Below are 19,443 nucleotides of genomic sequence, written 5' to 3' on the forward strand. Positions count from 1 at the left end.
ATAGTCACTCTCGAAGCGTGAAACTATATTCGTCATCTTCATGGCATCGCAGTGGTAACGAACCCTAAATCTCAACATTTTTATCGCGCTCTACAAACTGTCGTCGTCAACCAGAATTTACGGGCTAGTAAGAATATTACGATTGAAAGAGAAACAAGAGCTGGCGTGATGAATGAACTTTATAAATCATAGTGGATGATTTTGAGTTAGGAGAGCAATTTAATGAATGAAAGAGCAAAAGCATGGTAAACCAGAATGGAAGCTTTTGCACGTAATCCCGAGCCAAACTACTACATTTAGCACTGCTTAAGAGCTGCTTTAGTAGATTTTCAGTTTCGTGATTGTTATAAGTGGACGTATAAAATTTTATGATTATGAAAAGTAAAGTTATTGATACGTTAGACTAATACAAACCTAATCTTGATAACCGTGTCACCTATACAGAAGATGCAAACACAAATTAACCAAACTTCTGTAAGTAAAGTCTAACATCTCTAAGTTTAGATTATGAAAAGGTGTATATAACTTTCATGTTGTTTATAAGGGCTATCATGATTGCTTAACATGTGTGATCTACAATGTTTGCCAACGTGTAAATAAGTTTCTCACAAATTCGTGATAAAGTTTTTTCCCGATCAGGGGCGCTAGATAATTTATAACTGCCGTCGCCAATTCGTGTACCGACTTTTTTTCATCCCCAATCTACGTTTTGAATGGTGTAGAATGCGTTGAGATAAATGCGAGGACTAGAAGTTTAGACGGAGAGCTTTTCTTACCATTTTCTTCTTTATCATCCTTCTTCCTCTTCATCCTTCTCCTCCTTCTTCCATTTCTTCCTCCTCCCTATTCTTTTTCTACTATTTATTTATTTGTCTTCTTCTTCTTCCCCCTTTTCTTCCTCCTCCTCCTCTTGCAATTTTTCTTCTTCATCATCAGCATCCTCTCCTCCTTCTCCTTCTTTGTATTCTTCCTCTCCTTCGTCGTCTTCTTCTTCGTCTTCGTTTCCCCTTATCACCTTCTTCTCCTACTGGAGGGCAAGTCGATTCTGGCGAAGAGACTCCACAAGTTATTGGATCAAAGCTCGTTCTACTTTGCGACTAGGGATTGACGTCTTTCTTCGTGACACCGTTTTTGGAGAGCACCAGCTTGCTTTCGCAGACCCTCAGCACAAATAAACACTTCCCTGGGGTAGCACCATTGTCGCTATTTAGCATGCATACGTGTACTGAATCGACGTTAAGGTTAACAAGTGACTCCAATAATAGGATTCAAGGGGGTACGGGTGGGTTTCATTAACCCCCCTTCACCCCACTCGTCAAGAAGAAATCTTCGGGGAGTGGTTCTACAATCCGGATGTGTTTTGAAATGCGAATGAATCGGTATCTTGGCAATATTTTGAGATATTCATCTGTTTGGGCAAATGTCAGGAATGCATCCCGCACCCCCATCTGATGCCTGCCTCATTACCGCAGCAACAGTTTGATGGATGAGCATGGGTTCACACAAGCGGTTGTTTCGAAGGGGAGCAGCAATGACGCCGCTCCTCTCGGCGCCGCGATTTGGCTCACCTCAAGAAATAGATCTTGGATGGCCGGGAACCTGGTTTACTTACGTTAGCGCTCTTCTACCCACTTCCTTCATATTGCATCACTGAAGGCAGGTTTGTAGCGTTGATAATAAAATCACAATTGCTGCGTATATTGGCGAGATAGGCGGCAGTAATTAGCAATGCTTAGTGTGACCCATTTCCATTCCTTCAAAAGATCACCAAAATTTAAGAACCTATAAAAACTAAAAAAAAATTCGTATAATTAAGACTGATGCAACATGTTTCTACCTCGCCGGCAGAATTCCTTTCCGATAATGGCAGTGTATCGTCGTATTCTCAGTGAAAATGAATTAGAACCTGTTTTCCCCTCTTATTTAAAAAGAACTCACCGATTCGCCTTTACTCGAATCCGAATTCACCACCAGCTACATTTTGTTCTCCTTTCTAATATTTCGTGTTTCTCCGATCATGTCAATATCTGCCGCTCTTTCCTCTTATTCTCCATATTATTCTCTCTCTCTCCCTCTCTCTCTCTCTCTCTCTCTCTCTCTCTCTCTCTCTCTCTCTCTATATATATATATATATATATATATATATCTCCCCCTCTCTCTCTCTTTCTCTCCCTCTCTTTCTCTCTTATTATATAGTTGGAGTATCAAATGATATATTAGGGGAAACAATATATTGCCATTCAAGACACCAAAGTGTGAAAAGTCCTCCCAAAAGATTAAATAATATGAAACCGTTGAGAATCGTTGAGCGATTGATATTTCAAAGAAATTGAGAGAGGGTAAATCCCCATTTTTACAACACACGGAAGTAAAATTGTTTTGCCACGGCTTTTGCTATTTTGCTTTTTGTTCTTGCTGCTATTTTGCTATTTCCGATCAGAAGGGAGCCATGACCTCAGGGAAATTTGAAAAATGACAGCCTTCCTGCTATTTTTGTATCTGAACTTCAGTTATTTCTAGGGCATTTCATATTCTCTCTATCACCTGAATACATATCACTGATGTATTTTTCAGCTTAAAGAGTTAACAAACAGTTTATCCGAACGCTAACAATGTGTAAAAATGGCTACTACCCGACCCTCACCTACGTAAAAGCTTCATTAATTTCTAAGATTTCTATGAATAGATTTATCTCAGTGTAACTGGAATTTTCCAGTTATGGATTTTCTAAAATAGTTTTATTTTTACCTCCAATTTCATTCCAACAGGTTATACTGTCTGTAGCGAGTTTACAATGCTACAATGCATGTTGTCGTCCATGTGTTTAGGTTGTAATTCTCATATTATGCACTAAAGCAATATCAGGAATAAGATCAACTTTGAAATAATACGAAACGAATACATACATGTAATTATCAAGTACGACCAGGTATGGATGTGTCTTGAGGGTAATTATGTATCAACCCGACTTGGTTAATTTATTGCCCATTTGGGAGTAATTATGCTATATTTTGACCCTAATTCGAAAATATGTAACTCAAGTTGGTAACAAAAAATGTTAAAAGTTGGTCGCATACATAATAAACATCGTGCTGGGTTATTTTTTATTTTACCCAACATTGTTTAGAGTGAAATTGTATTACCTTTACATCACTGCATATGAGCCCCACCGGCCGGAACGAGATGTTAGCGGTATTAATACTTTAAATTGAGATTTAGCGCAATATTGAGTAAGCTTTACGAAGTAACCACACAATTTCCATAATTACATTTTTCAAAAAAATCTAGCAGATATCCTAATTCATATCAACATCTGACAATCTAGGAACATGAAATGCTTAAAGGTTGATAAAGAGGAGAGAGAGAGAGAGAGAGAGAGAGAGAGAGGGGGGGGGGGATAGTAAAGATTTGAATTCCTTTTCTCATCTTTAAGAATGATTATACACTGACTATTACATGACTTCGGGGGGAATGAGACGACATTTTGTACAAAATCTTTGCATGGAAACGAAGCATCAAAGCCAGTCAAGTGATTGGAACACGACTATCATAAATCCCTGAATTTATGCAAAATTTCAACCTTGAAAATGACAGCCTGAATCCCCTTGAAAAGATCTAGTAGAACCTTATCCAGGGCCCGAATTGCATAACTATGGCATGAGAGAATTGAATTGCATTCATGCATTCCAAGAAAAGAAAAGTAGAAGTTCTTGTCACGTTGCTTGATGATTTAATTTATCAGTAGGAATGAATTTGTATGGAAATTCTTTCCATTTTACTTCCGTTTCTTCTTTTATTGTCTGCATACATTTTGTCCTCGAAATTTCGTCTCCGCCCACATCTTGACATGCTTACAAAATCCATCCATGAGTACAGAGACTACTCTTTTTGTGATCCTGTCGAGCACTTTCCCGCTCTAGATTTAAATCCAAATCGGAAATGAAATCAAAATATTAATCCTCACTTTAGAAGAAACATGGACACACATGTTCGTCTTCATAGATTCCCCCAAATCTCATTGTGTGTTGAATAAAACTAAACTTAAATTTTAAAAAAACACACAAAATATTGAAATTTTTTTTTGTTGTTGTTCTATTAACCTTTCCGTCAATAATGCTTTGCTAACTTTTGTTAAACCATTTTTGTACTGTTGTTTGTATCCTGTCTTTAAAATGACCGTCAATACTAATGGGCCAGAAGGGATTAGACTACACAGCGAGGTCACTGACAGGTGGCTATCTCATTAACTCAGCTCATTAACTCAGAAAAAGAGGATCATGGGGGACCAACAGACACCGATTGGGGAAGTTTTCTACATAGAGGGAGCAAGTAGCTACAAGTAGGACAGTGGGGCTTTAATATATCTACATTTGATGTCAAACTATCTTTCGTTTGCTTAGTCTTCTTCATTTTGCTTACCCGAGGTTTTCCCTTTCTGCTCTTGCCACTACGTGTATGAACAGTGGGCGTGCGTGTTTGTGTGTTTATAAACTTATGGTGTGCCAATAGTTACACGTCATTGCAGTATATACGAAATACCCCTATTTTGACAGAATTCAATCAAATCACATCTGTAATTGTAAGAAAACAATACTGATATTGAAGGTATAGAATTTACTTGAACAAATCTGTCTTATTTTGTAACAAAGACAGTTTTAAATGAATTCTACTTTAAACAAAAAAAGACAGTTTTCTGTTTATCCCGAATTTCAATTTTCTTCGAACATCGTTACTTTTCCCAATTATCATCATAAAAAACTTTCAATTCACAATTATCAAATATTTCTCCTCAGAAAATGTGGTGTGCTTTCAAATCACGCTAGCGTTTTGTGAGACTCCCTTCCCCATTAATGTCCATTGAGCTGAGGTCTGGAACGCAATTACACTTGAGTGTAGGCATGTAGGGATTCATGAATCTATCATCCATTGAACATATTTGTAATTAGCTGATTGCACGAAATTGTCCCGTCTCCAATCCGATGCACAGATGCGCCCGTCACATACGAGGTATGCTGACGGGTTGCTCGATGATGACAGATGCGGTTGAGATTTCCACGATGTGTCGTCAGAATGTCACATAGTCACGGAGACTCGAGCCCGTTATGCGACGGTCACAAAGGTTCATACGAACGATAATTTCGTACGAATCCCCCTGTTTTTCCATTGTCGTCCCGAATTTCCATTGTCTGAAAATCGTTCGTACGGCGTTCGTAGCAGTTCGTAATGGCATTTGTGACCGAGGCTTCACACTCAAAGCGTCATTTCGAATGCGTTGCTACATGCGTTAATAATAATAGCGCATGTGAAGGAACAGTCAGTGCCTGTCGCAGCGATTCAACGCAACGTTTACACTCTCCATGGTGTATTCAACCTTCGTACACAATCACACTCGCAAGGCGCCTCGAAGACAGCGCCAGTCGGTGACACAGCCTTGCGTCAATAAAAATGACGTCTCGTAAGAAACGGGATTAAGGATTGTAAACGGGGGCTATACAATTTTCATTTAATTTAGGAATAACATATAGTAGTGCTTTTTTACATCAGTTTGTTTCATGGCAGTCAATATTCAATATTTTACATGTGAATACTTTCAGGTCGGTAAACATTTCATATTTACAATGAATGAGTTCATGTTACATTCAAAGTATAATTAGTATAAAATGAGACATTCGTGACGCTCCTTCTTTCTTTATCTATTTTTCAAATTGTTCATATCACGCGCTATTAAATCGTTAACAATTACTTTTATATCTTACACCATGTGCTTCATAAAGATAAAACAAGTTTGTTGAAATCAATACGAATTCTGTGTTTGAATAACAATCAACCTCAACAAAACCGCTTCTCTGCGGTAATGAGTATCCATGGCAACCATAAATCTCCATGGTATCAACACAATTGATGTTGGTAAATTGCAGAACATATCAATCTGATGTGAATCAAGGTTTTATATGTTTTACATTGAAACGGACTTTCGACAATTTAAGCGCGCTGATTTAGGAATAATCAGGATTATTGAATAGTGCTGCAAAAATGACGTTTAGAATTAACTTTGATTTGTTAAAACCTTATCTTATTATAAATATCTTTTATATTGATTTGTAGACAACGTATTGAACGTTATTCTCCTATAATCATTAGTTTCAGCACGTTCGGTTTTCTTACTATACTATATCAAACTTCCCTTTGCAATATCTGCATGTCTTGCCCTTTTAATTCGAACTGATGGGATTTTGGCGTATGACCATACACTGTAAACAAAATAATAGTCGAAATAACTCAATAAAATTGAGGAAAAAAATTGCCTTATTTTTATTAAGTAAATATTACCTACGGCATCTTAAGTAGAATTTACTTATTTTGCTGAATAAATTTTTACTCAGTTAAATCGAATTACATTAACGTAAATAATTTAAGTATTGTAATCATTTTAGATAATTAAAAAAAGCTATGACAGGATTACATATTGCACGATTTGGTACCCATCTAATCTAACAACTTGTTGAAGTAACATCCACTATAAATCATTCACTACTTCTATTTAAGTTTAATCACTAATCACTAACACTACTTCTATTTAAGATTTAACCATATATATATATATATATCTACCACCATCACAAACTATTACATACGCTTCAATTCGACACATATTGAAAGGCTCCAAATGTTATATATACTTGATCGCAGCATCTTAAAAGGAAAATTGGTTGACAATTTCCTGAAATATCAAGTTTTGATTTGTTTTCAACTGGGTAACAATTAAAAATTGTCTTGTCTTTGCTTAGCCATGTTAAATGAATTAGTAAATGTTTTAAAGTCCTTAAATTTTCATTCAACCACAAAAAAGAATTGTTTTATTTAAAAAAGAGTTTAATTTGGTCTTAATGAATATTCATAAATTACGTAAATATTTCTATTACGCACTGCATCGGTCCTTACTTTAAAAAGATAAGAAAAATCAACATAAATTGTTTGAGTAATACGTATAATTTCTGATTTTGAGTTAAAATTACTAAATTAATACAAGCTGAAATTACTTAAAGTTCTTATGTATTTGATTTTACTTAAATATTCCACGTATGTTCTACTAAATTGAAAGTTTGAGTTAGCAAGACTTAAATTTAGTGCGTAAGTGGCAAAACTAATGTTTTCAAGTAAATTCTACATGGAAAAAATACGTAAAAATTACCAATGAACAAATTCCTTTTTACAGTGTACTCTTTTTAGATGCACAGCCTACACATGCTAAAGCCGGGATTTAAAAAAAAAGGTGGAGCACCAAGAGATTGTCAAGTCTGACAGACATAAGCGCCAAACAAGAACCCACTATTATAATCATTGATAAAAACTTGAGTGAGATTCATAGAAAGTAGCGAAGTAAAGGGGTTAAATCATGCAAATGATAAACGTGTCCAAGTAGTCCCTTACTGAACTGTCACAACTTTCTTACGTTTGCATTTTAAGAAATGTCTTTAATGTACAATTCTTTTCACAGTTTCTCACATCTCTGTACAAATAAATAAATACAATTCGTTTTTTTAAATAGGAAACACAATCATGTTCTAAACAATTGGATAGCCAACGCCCTAGTGATAACTTCCTGTCCCTAAAACTCGAATAAAACGTCGTCATTGAGATGACAAATTAGAAGACAGTAATTTTCAACTCACCTTTACCTTTGAAAAAGGACAAAAACAGTATATAATATTATTTTTCATCTTTTTAGTTGTAATTTACTACTCTTTACAAAGCATAATTTTAACAGAAGGTAAGGGGACGGCTGAGAACGTTAAAATGTGATTATGAAAGAGGAAGGAAAGACAGAATAAGGTGCGCAGGCAAGCTAGCTAAGGTTATAATTTAATTGCAGTTGCTCTATATGTTTTTGCCATTATCCACTTGGCTAGGCTCTTGTTTAATCATTCATTTATATTTAGGGTGATATTTATCAACCCATTACACATGGAAAAGGTTAACGAGGCAGGAACCTTTTTGGAAAGTACTCTTTACACGACCTTGCTTTAGTGTTTGATGTAAGTTCCCATTTACACCATCTTCGACATTTTTTTTCAAACAGGTTTTACGTTTAATATTCAATGGTTCAAATCAAGTTTAAACGCCCACTGTACTAAAAAATTGGAATTATATTATCGTTTTCCTTCTATTATCAGAATGAATAAGGTTTAATAGCAGTTTTATAAGCGTCCATTTCATATATAATTTATTACAATATTTAATTTTCTTTTGCATTTCGATATAATAAGTTCAGAATGTAATTGCTAACTATTTTCGGGAAAAATAGTGCCTTGAATGGTTTTGCGATATCAGAAATGCCCAATTAGTCGCAAATTGATATCATTTAGTCGATTTGTTAATACAAGAAACTGGGTGCGGTTGTTTTAGAGAGGGTCATCCATAGGAATGAGTTATGAGCTTTTTACCTTTAAAAAGGGTGTGGTGACTATCCATGAGCTGCAGAGAACGAGTTACCACACCCTCTTATGAAGATATGTTAATGCAAGAAGATTGTATATCTAATAATTATATTGTAGGAAACTTTAAATGTGTATTTGTTGAGAAATCTGTTCATGTTTGCATATCAAGCATACTTTTATGACTAATAAATTAACGATATTTTCGGGTTGAGGTTCTTAACTGTAAATGGCTTGCACAATCAATCCACCTCGTCTTCATAGAAAATGCATTAACGTCTTTTTAGTCCTAAACCATGTAAACCTGGACAATGAGGTAAAACATACACCCGAGTTTTCAATAAGTTCAATGAAAACCCCGGAGGTGCGAAAGCAGACATTATTGGTCTGGTTTTTAATTTCAAACCCTTTTCTGTTTGTTCCCCATTGTAATACAGTACACTGTGCCCTATTTTATTATCTTTGTGGGCTTTTTACGGTAGTTGTATACATAACACGATACACGTAAGCTAACACAGACGTTTTAGGTTGGTCAGGATCGAGATAATGATGACATGAACTGTGTAAATACATTCATGTCTTGTATGTGTGAAAACGAAAAGCATGAAACGTTGACAATTAATGTATGGAGAAGGGTGATATCAAACTGTAGCATATTCAGAATTGTCGAGGAGGAGGGTTTTGCCCAAGACATCCCCGCCTGCCCCAGGCTGCCGACCCATATTTAGGCCTATTTTCTTTTTCTGCCACACCGAAACGTTGGGGTTAGAATTTAGGTATTTCATTACGGAAAGGAAAATGATAATTGGTGGAAGCAGACCGATATCAGAGAATGAGAGACAATCAGACTAAAACAAAGAGAGAGAGAGAGAGAGAGAGAGAGAGAGAGAGGAAGAGAGAGAGAGAGACAGAGACAGACAGAGAAACAGAGAGAAAGGCAGTGAAAATGTGAAAATAAATTATAGAGCTCTTAAAGCATGAAACGGAGAAAAGAGGTGTAGTGACGCTTAATATGAAAATATGCAAAAGTGCAATAAAACAGGGGGAAATCAAAGCGGACTGCATGAAAAGGCGCTTAATCCATCATTCATGGGATCGGTCACGCCTTCTCATATCGAGATAATAAACTTCATCTACATTAAACGGACACGTTTCCCGCCTTCGTCCTCCCCGCTCGCGGATCGCGCTAAAATGTTTCTAAATTCGTGTCGATGCCCTTTTCAACGTCCTCATCGTCTCTGCCAGATACCTGGCCGCGGGAAATCCGGTCGAAATAGGATCCGTCCGCTAATAGGCTATACAAGGCGGGGACCGGACTAATGGCGTTTATTTTCTAGCCAGCAGACTATAGCTCGGCTCGCGCGTGCGCGTCCACAATTCAGGGTAGTATCGATTCTTTTTTGTTGTGCTAGTAAACTGCCAGCCCGCGATCATTCGATTTTCCCGATATAGAGGGGGATGTGAACGTTCTAGTGAGAACATCATGACACATTTGCATGATGTGTATGCATGATAGTATACTGTTTCATTGATAATGGGAGCGCCGTAGTCAGTATTATCATATCTATTTTTAAGAGAAACGTTTATGGTCTACAAGAGTGAATTGCAACTGAAAATAGCGTGTAGACAGCTATAGGAATAATTTAATTAAAAGTTTCATTACTCACTATTTTGCGTCTCTCTTAATCATCCACATGAAAAGTCGAAAGAATGCTACCGTAAAGTATCGTTTTAATTACATTTTCTCTCTGGGATTCTGCTTGCTTGAATATAGAGCAGGTAATAATTGTCATAAGCATGATAGGAGTACACACAACAGAAGGGGAGCACTGAAGTGGAAGTACTCAATGATATATTCCATCGTTGAAGAAGTTGTTATCATTCATTACTTTCATTATAGCAGGACAAACGAGAGTAATACAAAAGACATCCGACAGGATTATGTCTTAATATACACGGCATGAAACAAGCGTTCTTCTTAGAAAACATGGCGAATGTATAAATAATGTTTGTTTTTTTCTTCACCACTCCACGACGTTAATCGTATAGCGAAGGGTGTAACTGATAGAATATACATAGTAAGCAGATTGTTTTACACTTCCGAGATGAAAAAGAAATCATGTGGTTGGAAATAGGGTACGCGTTTTATATACGCAAAGGCACAACAGTATAGTCTTCCAATGAGTTACACTGTAAAAAAGTTGGGCAGATGTTACTGGGTTAAACGAATTTGGGCAATTTATGTCCGATAATTGGGTTATTTTCTCCCAACCATTTACTATATGAAGTTACCTAATCAAAGGTAAAAAATAAGTTGGGTAGATGTTACTTGGCAAATCGATGTTGGGCAAATGTTGTTCAATAATTGGTTATTTTCTACCAACCATGTAGTTACCGACGAAATAATTGGGTAATGTTATTGGGCAAATTAAAGTTAACCCATTCACTATCCAATACTTTCACATCTACCAAAGATCGTCCAAGATCTCCGTCATTCATTGGTTAAAGGGGGTGTAGCATGGCCAATACTGGTTTACGCCATCTACGACTTCTTTTGGACAACTGTATGTAAACGAATGGACTTGATTAACGGTCAGCGCGCACTATAGCGTTCGCGAAATAGACCGAAATTCTCCTCACGCTTTGGTTTCGCGTAACTATGTTGCACGCACGTGAATAGTGCGGTCGCGTCGTCCGTTGTCGTATCATACCCGATTGGCCCCGAGTCAGGCTCACGGGAAAGACACGTAGTATCGTCATGCTATACCCCCTTTAAAACAAATTGTGAAGCAAGTTCACCCATTCACTTTCCAATACGTTCATATCTACCACAGATTGTCCTTGATATCCGTCATTTATTGGTTAATCAATAAAATTCAGTTTGATTGACCGACCATAAGACAATGATTACAATGTTTTGCGTATAATATTTAGTAAAAAATACGACTTTACGTCTTATCCGTGGGACTGGGTAATTGATACACTGTCTATTAGGTGGTGATGCACTTTTTTGGTTGTAAACCCGCAGCTTAAGTTGCATGTGTTATAAAAGCGTTCAATGTGCATCTAACCATTTTTACAAATGTTGTTTAATAATGAGCATTGAAGCCGCAGTTTGTATCGGATGGTGAACCCGAAATACCCTGCTTCACAAACAATGAATATAACGACACAGCTGATCTCTACACAGAGGTTATCGTTTTTTCTGTAAAAACGACTAATTTCCCAAAACTTATTTTCACCGCTTAGTACCAAGTATAAACACAAAGGGGACCGTGTATTTTTCTCGATAAAATCATATAGGTAAATCGCTGAAAAATAAATGTAACCCCAACCGTTTTCTAGCTAAGTTTCTTTTTTCAATATTTCTATTTTTTAATTATTAACATTTATCAATTTAGCTAGAGATTACCTATAGTCGGAGCAATGCTAATGGCACAAATACATCACGCGAGATGGTTTTTTTTATTCTCGTTATGTTATGTTTTTGTTTTTACTTTATTTCAATTTGTTTGCGTTTTTAATCCTGCGAGGGCTGATAAAAGTGTAGTTTAAAATAACAAGCGACATATCACAAATCTGAAATAACGATATTCCCAGGGCGGGAATATCCCTCAAAGGCACTAAATCCCGCCGAGGCGTGTTTATTTCCTTTTCAATAATCCACTTCAAATGCTCCGCATAATTAAAGTTCTTTTATATTCTGGTTTCTCATTTTCTTTTTGAGCAAAAGAAGAAAAACAAACAAGCACCGAATCTCCGTCGCAGTTTCCGATGATATTTAGAAGATCTCCCTAATGCCAGCTCGACAGGAAAATGTCGGCCTTGCATATTCAATCTGGCGGAATCTATCAAGCCAAATCCGTTTATTCTTGGGGTATTTTCCACCCTTTCCAGCACAGTTGTCATGACACCGCCTCACCAATCATTACCCGTGACAAGCTTCCCCTTTTAGGTTAGTCCTGCTGGGCTCCCCAGCGGATTATACCCTCCGACTTACGTGTGTGAGTTTATTCATTACCTGACCAAAATAAATTCCGGTGGTATTAAGGGAAATGTTCTACCTGCATGTCCTTCCCCCACCATTTCTCTTTTATCTCTTTGTCTCTAAAAGTTTAAAAGTACACCATCTCTCTCTCTCTCTTCCTTACCCTTCTCTCCCCTACCGTTCCCCTATCTCTCACTCTTTCCCGCTCCCTCTCTCCTCTCTTTCCCCCTGTCTCTAACTCTTTCCCGCTCTCTCTCTCTCCACTCCCGTTCACCTGTCTCTGTCTCTCCCTCTCCATTCTCTCTTTCTCACTCTCCGTCTCTGTCTCTCTCTGTCTCTCTCTTTTCTTCTTTCTCTTTTCTTCTCTCCGGTTCCCTCCCTTTTCCCTCCCGTTCCCCCTGTCTTTCACTTTACCCAGCTTTCACTTCCTCTCTCTCCCACCAGCGCCCCTCCCCATCCCCTCTCTCTCTCTTTCTCTTTCTCTCCGTCTCTCTCTCTCTCTCTCTCTCTCTCTCTCTCTCTCTCTTTCTCCCTTCCGCTTAACCCTCTCCCTCCATTACTCTCTATTGCTAGCCTTCCCCATATCTCTCCCCTATCTATGTCTCCCTTCACCCTCTTCATCCCTCTCTATTTCTTTCTCTAATCATATATCGCCTCCTCACTAATCTAGTTCAGTTTTCTAACTTCTCCACGTTGTTGGTGCTTTCATCAAAATCCTTCTTATTTAAATCCACCGCTTTATTTCCCCTATCCCCATCATTTCTCTCTTTTATTTCCTTTTCCACTAAAACGAATGTCTGCCTGTGATGCATTTTCTTCTGATTTAATTGAATTCTGCCGGTGTTTTTCTTTGGTTATTGACTTTCTCGTCGAATTCCATTATTATCTGTCGGCTGGATTATTTCCAAAATCACCGTGATTTATCCGCAATCTCTTTATTCCGATCTCATCTTCGTGCCATCAATCTCATATCTTTATTGTATCCAGTTGCTCCTCATAACTCTTTTCCATTGAGCTTTCTCTATCACGAGCCTTTATTTGTCATAGCCTTTCTCTTGTTATCTTTTCTTCGTCCTTCACCTTTCTTTATCCGTGGCCTTCCCTTTCTCGAGGCTTTTTCCGTCCTAACCCTCTATCCTTTCACACTTTTCCTCCAACATTAAACTATAAACATTCTCTCTATACATGACATTTCGCATGAACTTTCCCCCAGCCATGAACCATGACTTTTCTTATGTATTGCATTGATCAAACTTTTCCAATTGATCCCGACAGTTACTTTTGAAATATGCATGAACCGAGCTCAACTTTATATTTTAGAGTATCAAAAATTCCCTCTCGCCGAACCCCTTTCCCTCATGAATCCTTAAACTCGTCGTTTCATGATTGGTGACATGTATATCAACAATTCATAGATTTCTGATACAATAATATTGGCAAATCCCATGAGAAAATGAGTATAATATAATAAAGGAATATGATAAGAGGAATAAATGTTTGATATATTCATGAATTCGTCGTTCTTCTTTACTGCCTTCTTTTTGTCATATTTTTAGCTGCCGTTGCTCAGGTCTCCACATAAAGAAATCAATTTAGGAATGGCCCCTCCATCGTAAATGGCAAAATGTTTCTATTCCTTTTATGTATATTCATTATTGAGTAAAACCAACTTAAAACACCCAAATGAGCCCCGGGAAGAATATACAATCTGGAAAATGAAATATCGACCTGCAAAGTGTTGCCTCTGAACAGGCTATATATGTCCATACTCTAAAGAGCAGAAATAAACATGAAAACATTTAAATTACTTTTTTCCACCAAACACAAAAACATAATAAATGCGGCGGGATTACTTTCACTTATGCCACTTCAAGAGCTTTAATCATGTTGATTGGCAAGTTTATTCTACATCATATCGTTTTTCAAAACGTTTGTTCCTGTAATATTTGATTTTCTTAATCATGTACGGTTAGCGACTCCTCGTTACCTTTATGGTATCCCCCCTTCTCTCTCTCTCACTCTCTCTCACTCTCTCTCTGTCTCTATTCCTCCTGGTGGTTACCCATATCTCCTCATTTCTGTATCTGTCTCTCATTCTCTGAGATTCTCTTTTTCTTTTCTTCCCTCTCTTCCTTTAACTCTCACACACATGAACACACACACACTATATATTGTGTTTGTGAGTATCTGTCTATCTCTGTCACTCTGCCCTTCTCTGTCCTCCTTCCCTCGCTCTCTCTCTCTCTCTCTCTGCACCATCTACAAACCTCTGGAACTCACCCTCTCTCCATCAGATTATTCATCTTTCTCCTTTAGACACCCAATCAAAAACACAAGCTGCCACCCGTATCATCAACCACTTTTCTTAAAAATCGACAAGTTCATCGCTTTCTCCACAAATACGAAACCACCATATAATATTCTGACGATTATGCACCGAGAAAATTAAGACATTTTACCAACTCGTCTGCCTGCGGCGGCCCCCTCGAGAGGCTTTACCTAAAGTGCTTTACTTTGGCGGTTTCAAAATAAACTCCAGAGCCGTGGGCAATCATCATAATTTCAACACCACTTCAACCATATCAGCCTTTTAGAGAGATGTTGATTAGATTGTTGTGTTTAGCACGCATCAGATTTCCCAGTGTATGGGCTGGATGTTTGCTCAGCAAATGGTGCACGAATTCTGACCCACTTCGGTGCGTCAAAAATAACTTCGATCTCTTGTTTTTGGCGTGTTTGGTGTTTTGATCGGGTTATAGAATGGACGACATGACTGATATCTGGGTCACCGTGTTAGCGATGTAAAGGGTTAAGCTTACAGGTACACGCAGGGTGTATATATTATAATAGGGAGGTCTCAGAATAAGAAAATAACCTCTTGTCGTTATCTGGACAACATTTTTTTTTTTTTGGAGGGGGGGGGGAATTCATCCCCTGCGAGATGACGTGTTTTACTGTATGATTTCCATGGTTACGTAATGAGATGATGATTCAATATTTTAAAAAGCAATTCTCTTTCATTATAACAGACTTCATTTTTCTGTAATTCTTTTTATTATTTCTGTCTTAATGTCATTGGTAATATCATTTTTTTTCTCAAAAATACTTTCAGTGTTAAAAAAAAGGTATGAAACATTTTTATCCTAATTTGAACTATATAACATCAAATAACACTTTCTTTTACGCGGAAATTGCAAACTACGCTTGATTAAATGAATCAAAAAGTCTGAAAGGAATGTGGTAATTCTTTTTATTATTTCTGTCTTAATGTCATTGGTAATATCATTTTTTTTTCTTAAAATACTTTCAGTGTTAAAAAAAGGTATGAAACATTTTTATCCTAATTTGAACTATATAACATCGAATAACACTTTCTTTGACGCGGAAATTGCAAACTACGCTTGATTAAATGAATCAAAAAGTCTGAAAGGAATGTGGTAATTCTTTTTATTATTTCTGTCTTAATGTCATTGGTAATATCATTTTTTTTTCTTAAAATACTTTCAGTGTTAAAAAAAGGTATGACACATTTTTATCCTAATTTGAACTATATAACATCAAATAACACTTTCTTTTACGCGGAAATTGCAAACTACGCTTGATTAAATGAATCAAAAAGTCTGAAAGGAATGTGGTAATTCTTTTTATTATTTCTGTCTTAATGTCATTGGCAATATCATTTTTTTTTCTCAAAATACTTTCAGTATTAAAAAAAAAAGTATGAAACATTTTTATCCTAATTTGAACTATATAACATCAAATAACACTTTCTTTTACGCGGAAATTGCAAACTACGCTTGATTAAATGAATCAAAAAGTCTGAAAGGAATGTGGTAATTCTTTTTATTATTTCTGTCTTAATGTCATTGGTAATATCATTTTTTTTTCTCAAAATACTTTCAGTATTAAAAAAAAAAGTATGAAACATTTTTATCCTAATTTGAACTATACTTTCTTTTACGCGGAAATTGCAAACTACGCTTGATTTAATGAATCAAAAAGTCTGAAAGGAATGTGGTTATTCGTTTTCTGCAGCGGATAATTGCCCTGAAACCGTTATTAAACATATTCCTTTCAGAACAACGGTACTCTCCACATTACTGTAATTTCATTCCTAAAGTTTAACGATTATGATGCATTTTTTCCACATGATTGTATTAATATAGTGTATTCTTATTTTGTTTGCATTGTAAAGAAGTTATATAATATTTTTGTTGTGGAGAAATATTATGTGGAAAACTGTGAACAGTTTTTATCTTCTGTTTTGAGTGGAGAAATAAAAAGGGAATTAAAAAAACCCGCTCTACACTGTGCTACAAAAAAGTACAGTGAACCCAAATTACAAACTTCGAAACATTACAAGTTTTTCTATACTAATAACTCTTAAACTATTAAAAAGGAAAATCATTAAAATAGCTTGATTGCTTAATACAAAGAGAGCTCTTCCTCTGCTTTAAGAGTGTTTAACAAAGATATCTCCCATTATCTTTATCGATTCGAATTGTCTGTCCCTTTCTCTCTCTCTCTCTCTCTCTCTCTCTCTACTTCTCTCTCATTATCTATCTCTCCCACCCTGCATATCTCTCATTCCGGGTGCTGCATCTTCTAAACGTCGAAAATAAAGCAAAGTACATCCCGAGACATCCCAAATTTGTTGTTGTTCATACGTCAATCATTGATTATTGAAGTAAGAAGTAATCGTTAGATTTTCACGTCAAACAAGTAACATTCTTATCCATGAATATAATATCTTTGTTTTTTTTGACAGACGGCGTCCGAGTACAGTGACGTCATGCTACGTCAGACCGGCGTGGACTTCACGCGGGAAACCAAACCTGGACCTTTCGCCTACGATGCCGTCTGGGCCTCTGCCCTTGCCATGAACGCGTCCCTGGAAGACATGCCCTTCACGCTCGGGCAATTCACCTATGGCGGCATCGGAATCAACATGTCGGCGATGTTCGTCAAGAAGCTTTTTGAGATACAGTTTTTAGGCGTCTCGGTGAGTAGTAAGAAGCTGCTTATATATGTATATGTCATATTCCAAAATCTCTGTGAGCAGGAAAACCAATCTAAAACAATACAATTCATCGTCGTCCTAACGCCCCATCCCCCATGAGTTAATATTAACAAAGGCGAAGACTCTAAGCGTCAATATTATTCCTCATGCAAAAGCTGTGTCTTTTTAACACGAGGCGTCATCTTGCTGGCGTAGAGCTGCGTTACCGACTGGCGGGGTATCTGACGCATCGTGTGAGAGTGATTATCGACCGTCAATATGGAATAATATCATAGAAGAAATGTTACATGGTAAGAATTGTTTTTCAAATGCTCCCATTTTCAAATATGACGAGAACTGCACCAGACTTTTTATCCTCATGTAGTCCCACTTTATACCAAATTTCTATGTATAGTGCTTTTTTTTTATCTCAGGAAGATTGAGATAATTTATTTTCTTCATTTTGATCATCTTGATCATTTATTCTGTTACACATAATCATACTATTCCACTTGCTTCCAGAAATTTCTTTCACAATGCAATTGCAAAACCAGTTCTCAGCTTTATATTTAATCATAGAATGACTTTTGTGTTTAAAAGTTTCAATACAAAAATGCATTAATCGAATATAGGAATACAAATTCGGATTAAATTGTGAAAAGAATTTAAAAAAAAATTGTAAATGATTTCAAAAACAAGACTTTCCGTTTGACGTTGCTCGTATATAATATATATAATAGTACCCTGCATGAGAATAAAAAAGAGAGAAAAACTAATAAATTAGTTTTCGGCTCTACCTGAGACTCATCATACTCAACCTTCTTTTTAAACTAGTTCCTCAGAGGAGCCCCATAATGCCTCCTGCAAACATTACGTTGATGAGACAGAATAAATGTTAATCATTCCCTTAAGACTAGGTATAGGAATGTAATGAGGTTTTGTTTTCCAAGTGGGACACACTATGTAGATCAGACGAGTCATTTAATCGTAATTGATGAGCTGTATTTCCCTTGGCGCAACCCAAAGCTTTAGAATGTTCGTAAGTGATACCATGGGACCTCGTTAAAGACTTCGGCAACAGTATGCAAAATGTGTCCCTTCGAAAACCTCAAAGGAACGTATTACTACCTCTAATCAGACAGGATAGAGGAAACAAAATATTAAGAAAATATGCGGTGTGCAGTGTGACGTTATTTGATATGCGATTTATTCTTAGAACTTAAGACATACGTGTTTGTGATGCCTGACGCTGCTGGGCTTCATTTATCTACTGCGTTATGAGGAGAATTAGCTCATACGCCAGGAATTCAACTCACTGCTTGCACCGTTGATTTTAACTTTTTTGTCAACCTCACATGATGATACGTCAAGACCCGCACCTGTAGCTGACGCAGTCTTGATGATGCGTTAAGACCCGTACCTGTAGCTGACGCAGTCTTGAGTTAGACAAATGACTCATCAGACGCAATGGGCATAACTTTTGCTTAGGGTATGCGTCTCTGTTGATCGTACCTGGACAACTGACCCCTGGACAAATATCATTGGGGATAATTGTCCATTGGGAGGATTTTCTTAGACTAGTGAAGTTTGATATTAATCCATAGGGAAGAAGGGTATAGGATGTTTGAATGACGACGATTTTTTCATCCCTTATTTTAGTTTCAAAGCACAAAACATATTACCTGAGATTAAAATACAAATACCACGTAAAAAATAAAAGTTTCTGTTTTCCCGCGCTACTTCGCCATGTTCACAAACTTCACACATCGACGCGCGCAATGTTTTCCGCCCATCAACATGATTTGCAACAACGATACCCCATTAAAGCTTAAACGGAAAGCGCGCCTATAATTGGGGATATGCGACACGATATTGGGTGATATTGCAATTTTACCCGTAAACAACGGTAAGTGAAGAGGGCTTCATAAATGGTTCCTCTTAGTACAGATATTAGAGAATATGTCTGAAGTATAATAAGACCCATTTTGTATCCCTTTCCTGCCCTGTGTATTCAGTTACTC

At 36.9% G+C, this 19,443-nt stretch overlaps 1 protein-coding gene across 1 annotated transcript in view; it reads left to right on the forward strand.

Annotated features, from left to right (window-relative positions):
• LOC763655 (gamma-aminobutyric acid type B receptor subunit 2) overlaps positions 1 to 19,443 on the forward strand; it is a 74,406-nt gene that overhangs the window by 21,248 nt on the left and 33,715 nt on the right. Inside the window, exon 7 of the mRNA XM_030980829.1 lies at positions 17,192 to 17,425. Within this exon, the coding sequence (XP_030836689.1) occupies positions 17,192 to 17,425 (234 nt within the window). The remainder of the gene's footprint in view (positions 1 to 17,191; positions 17,426 to 19,443) is intronic.

Source organism: Strongylocentrotus purpuratus, unplaced genomic scaffold (genome assembly GCF_000002235.5).
Source record: "Strongylocentrotus purpuratus isolate Spur 01 unplaced genomic scaffold, Spur_5.0 spur5_scaffold_11, whole genome shotgun sequence".
Classification (NCBI taxonomy): Eukaryota; Metazoa; Echinodermata; class Echinoidea; order Camarodonta; family Strongylocentrotidae; genus Strongylocentrotus; species Strongylocentrotus purpuratus.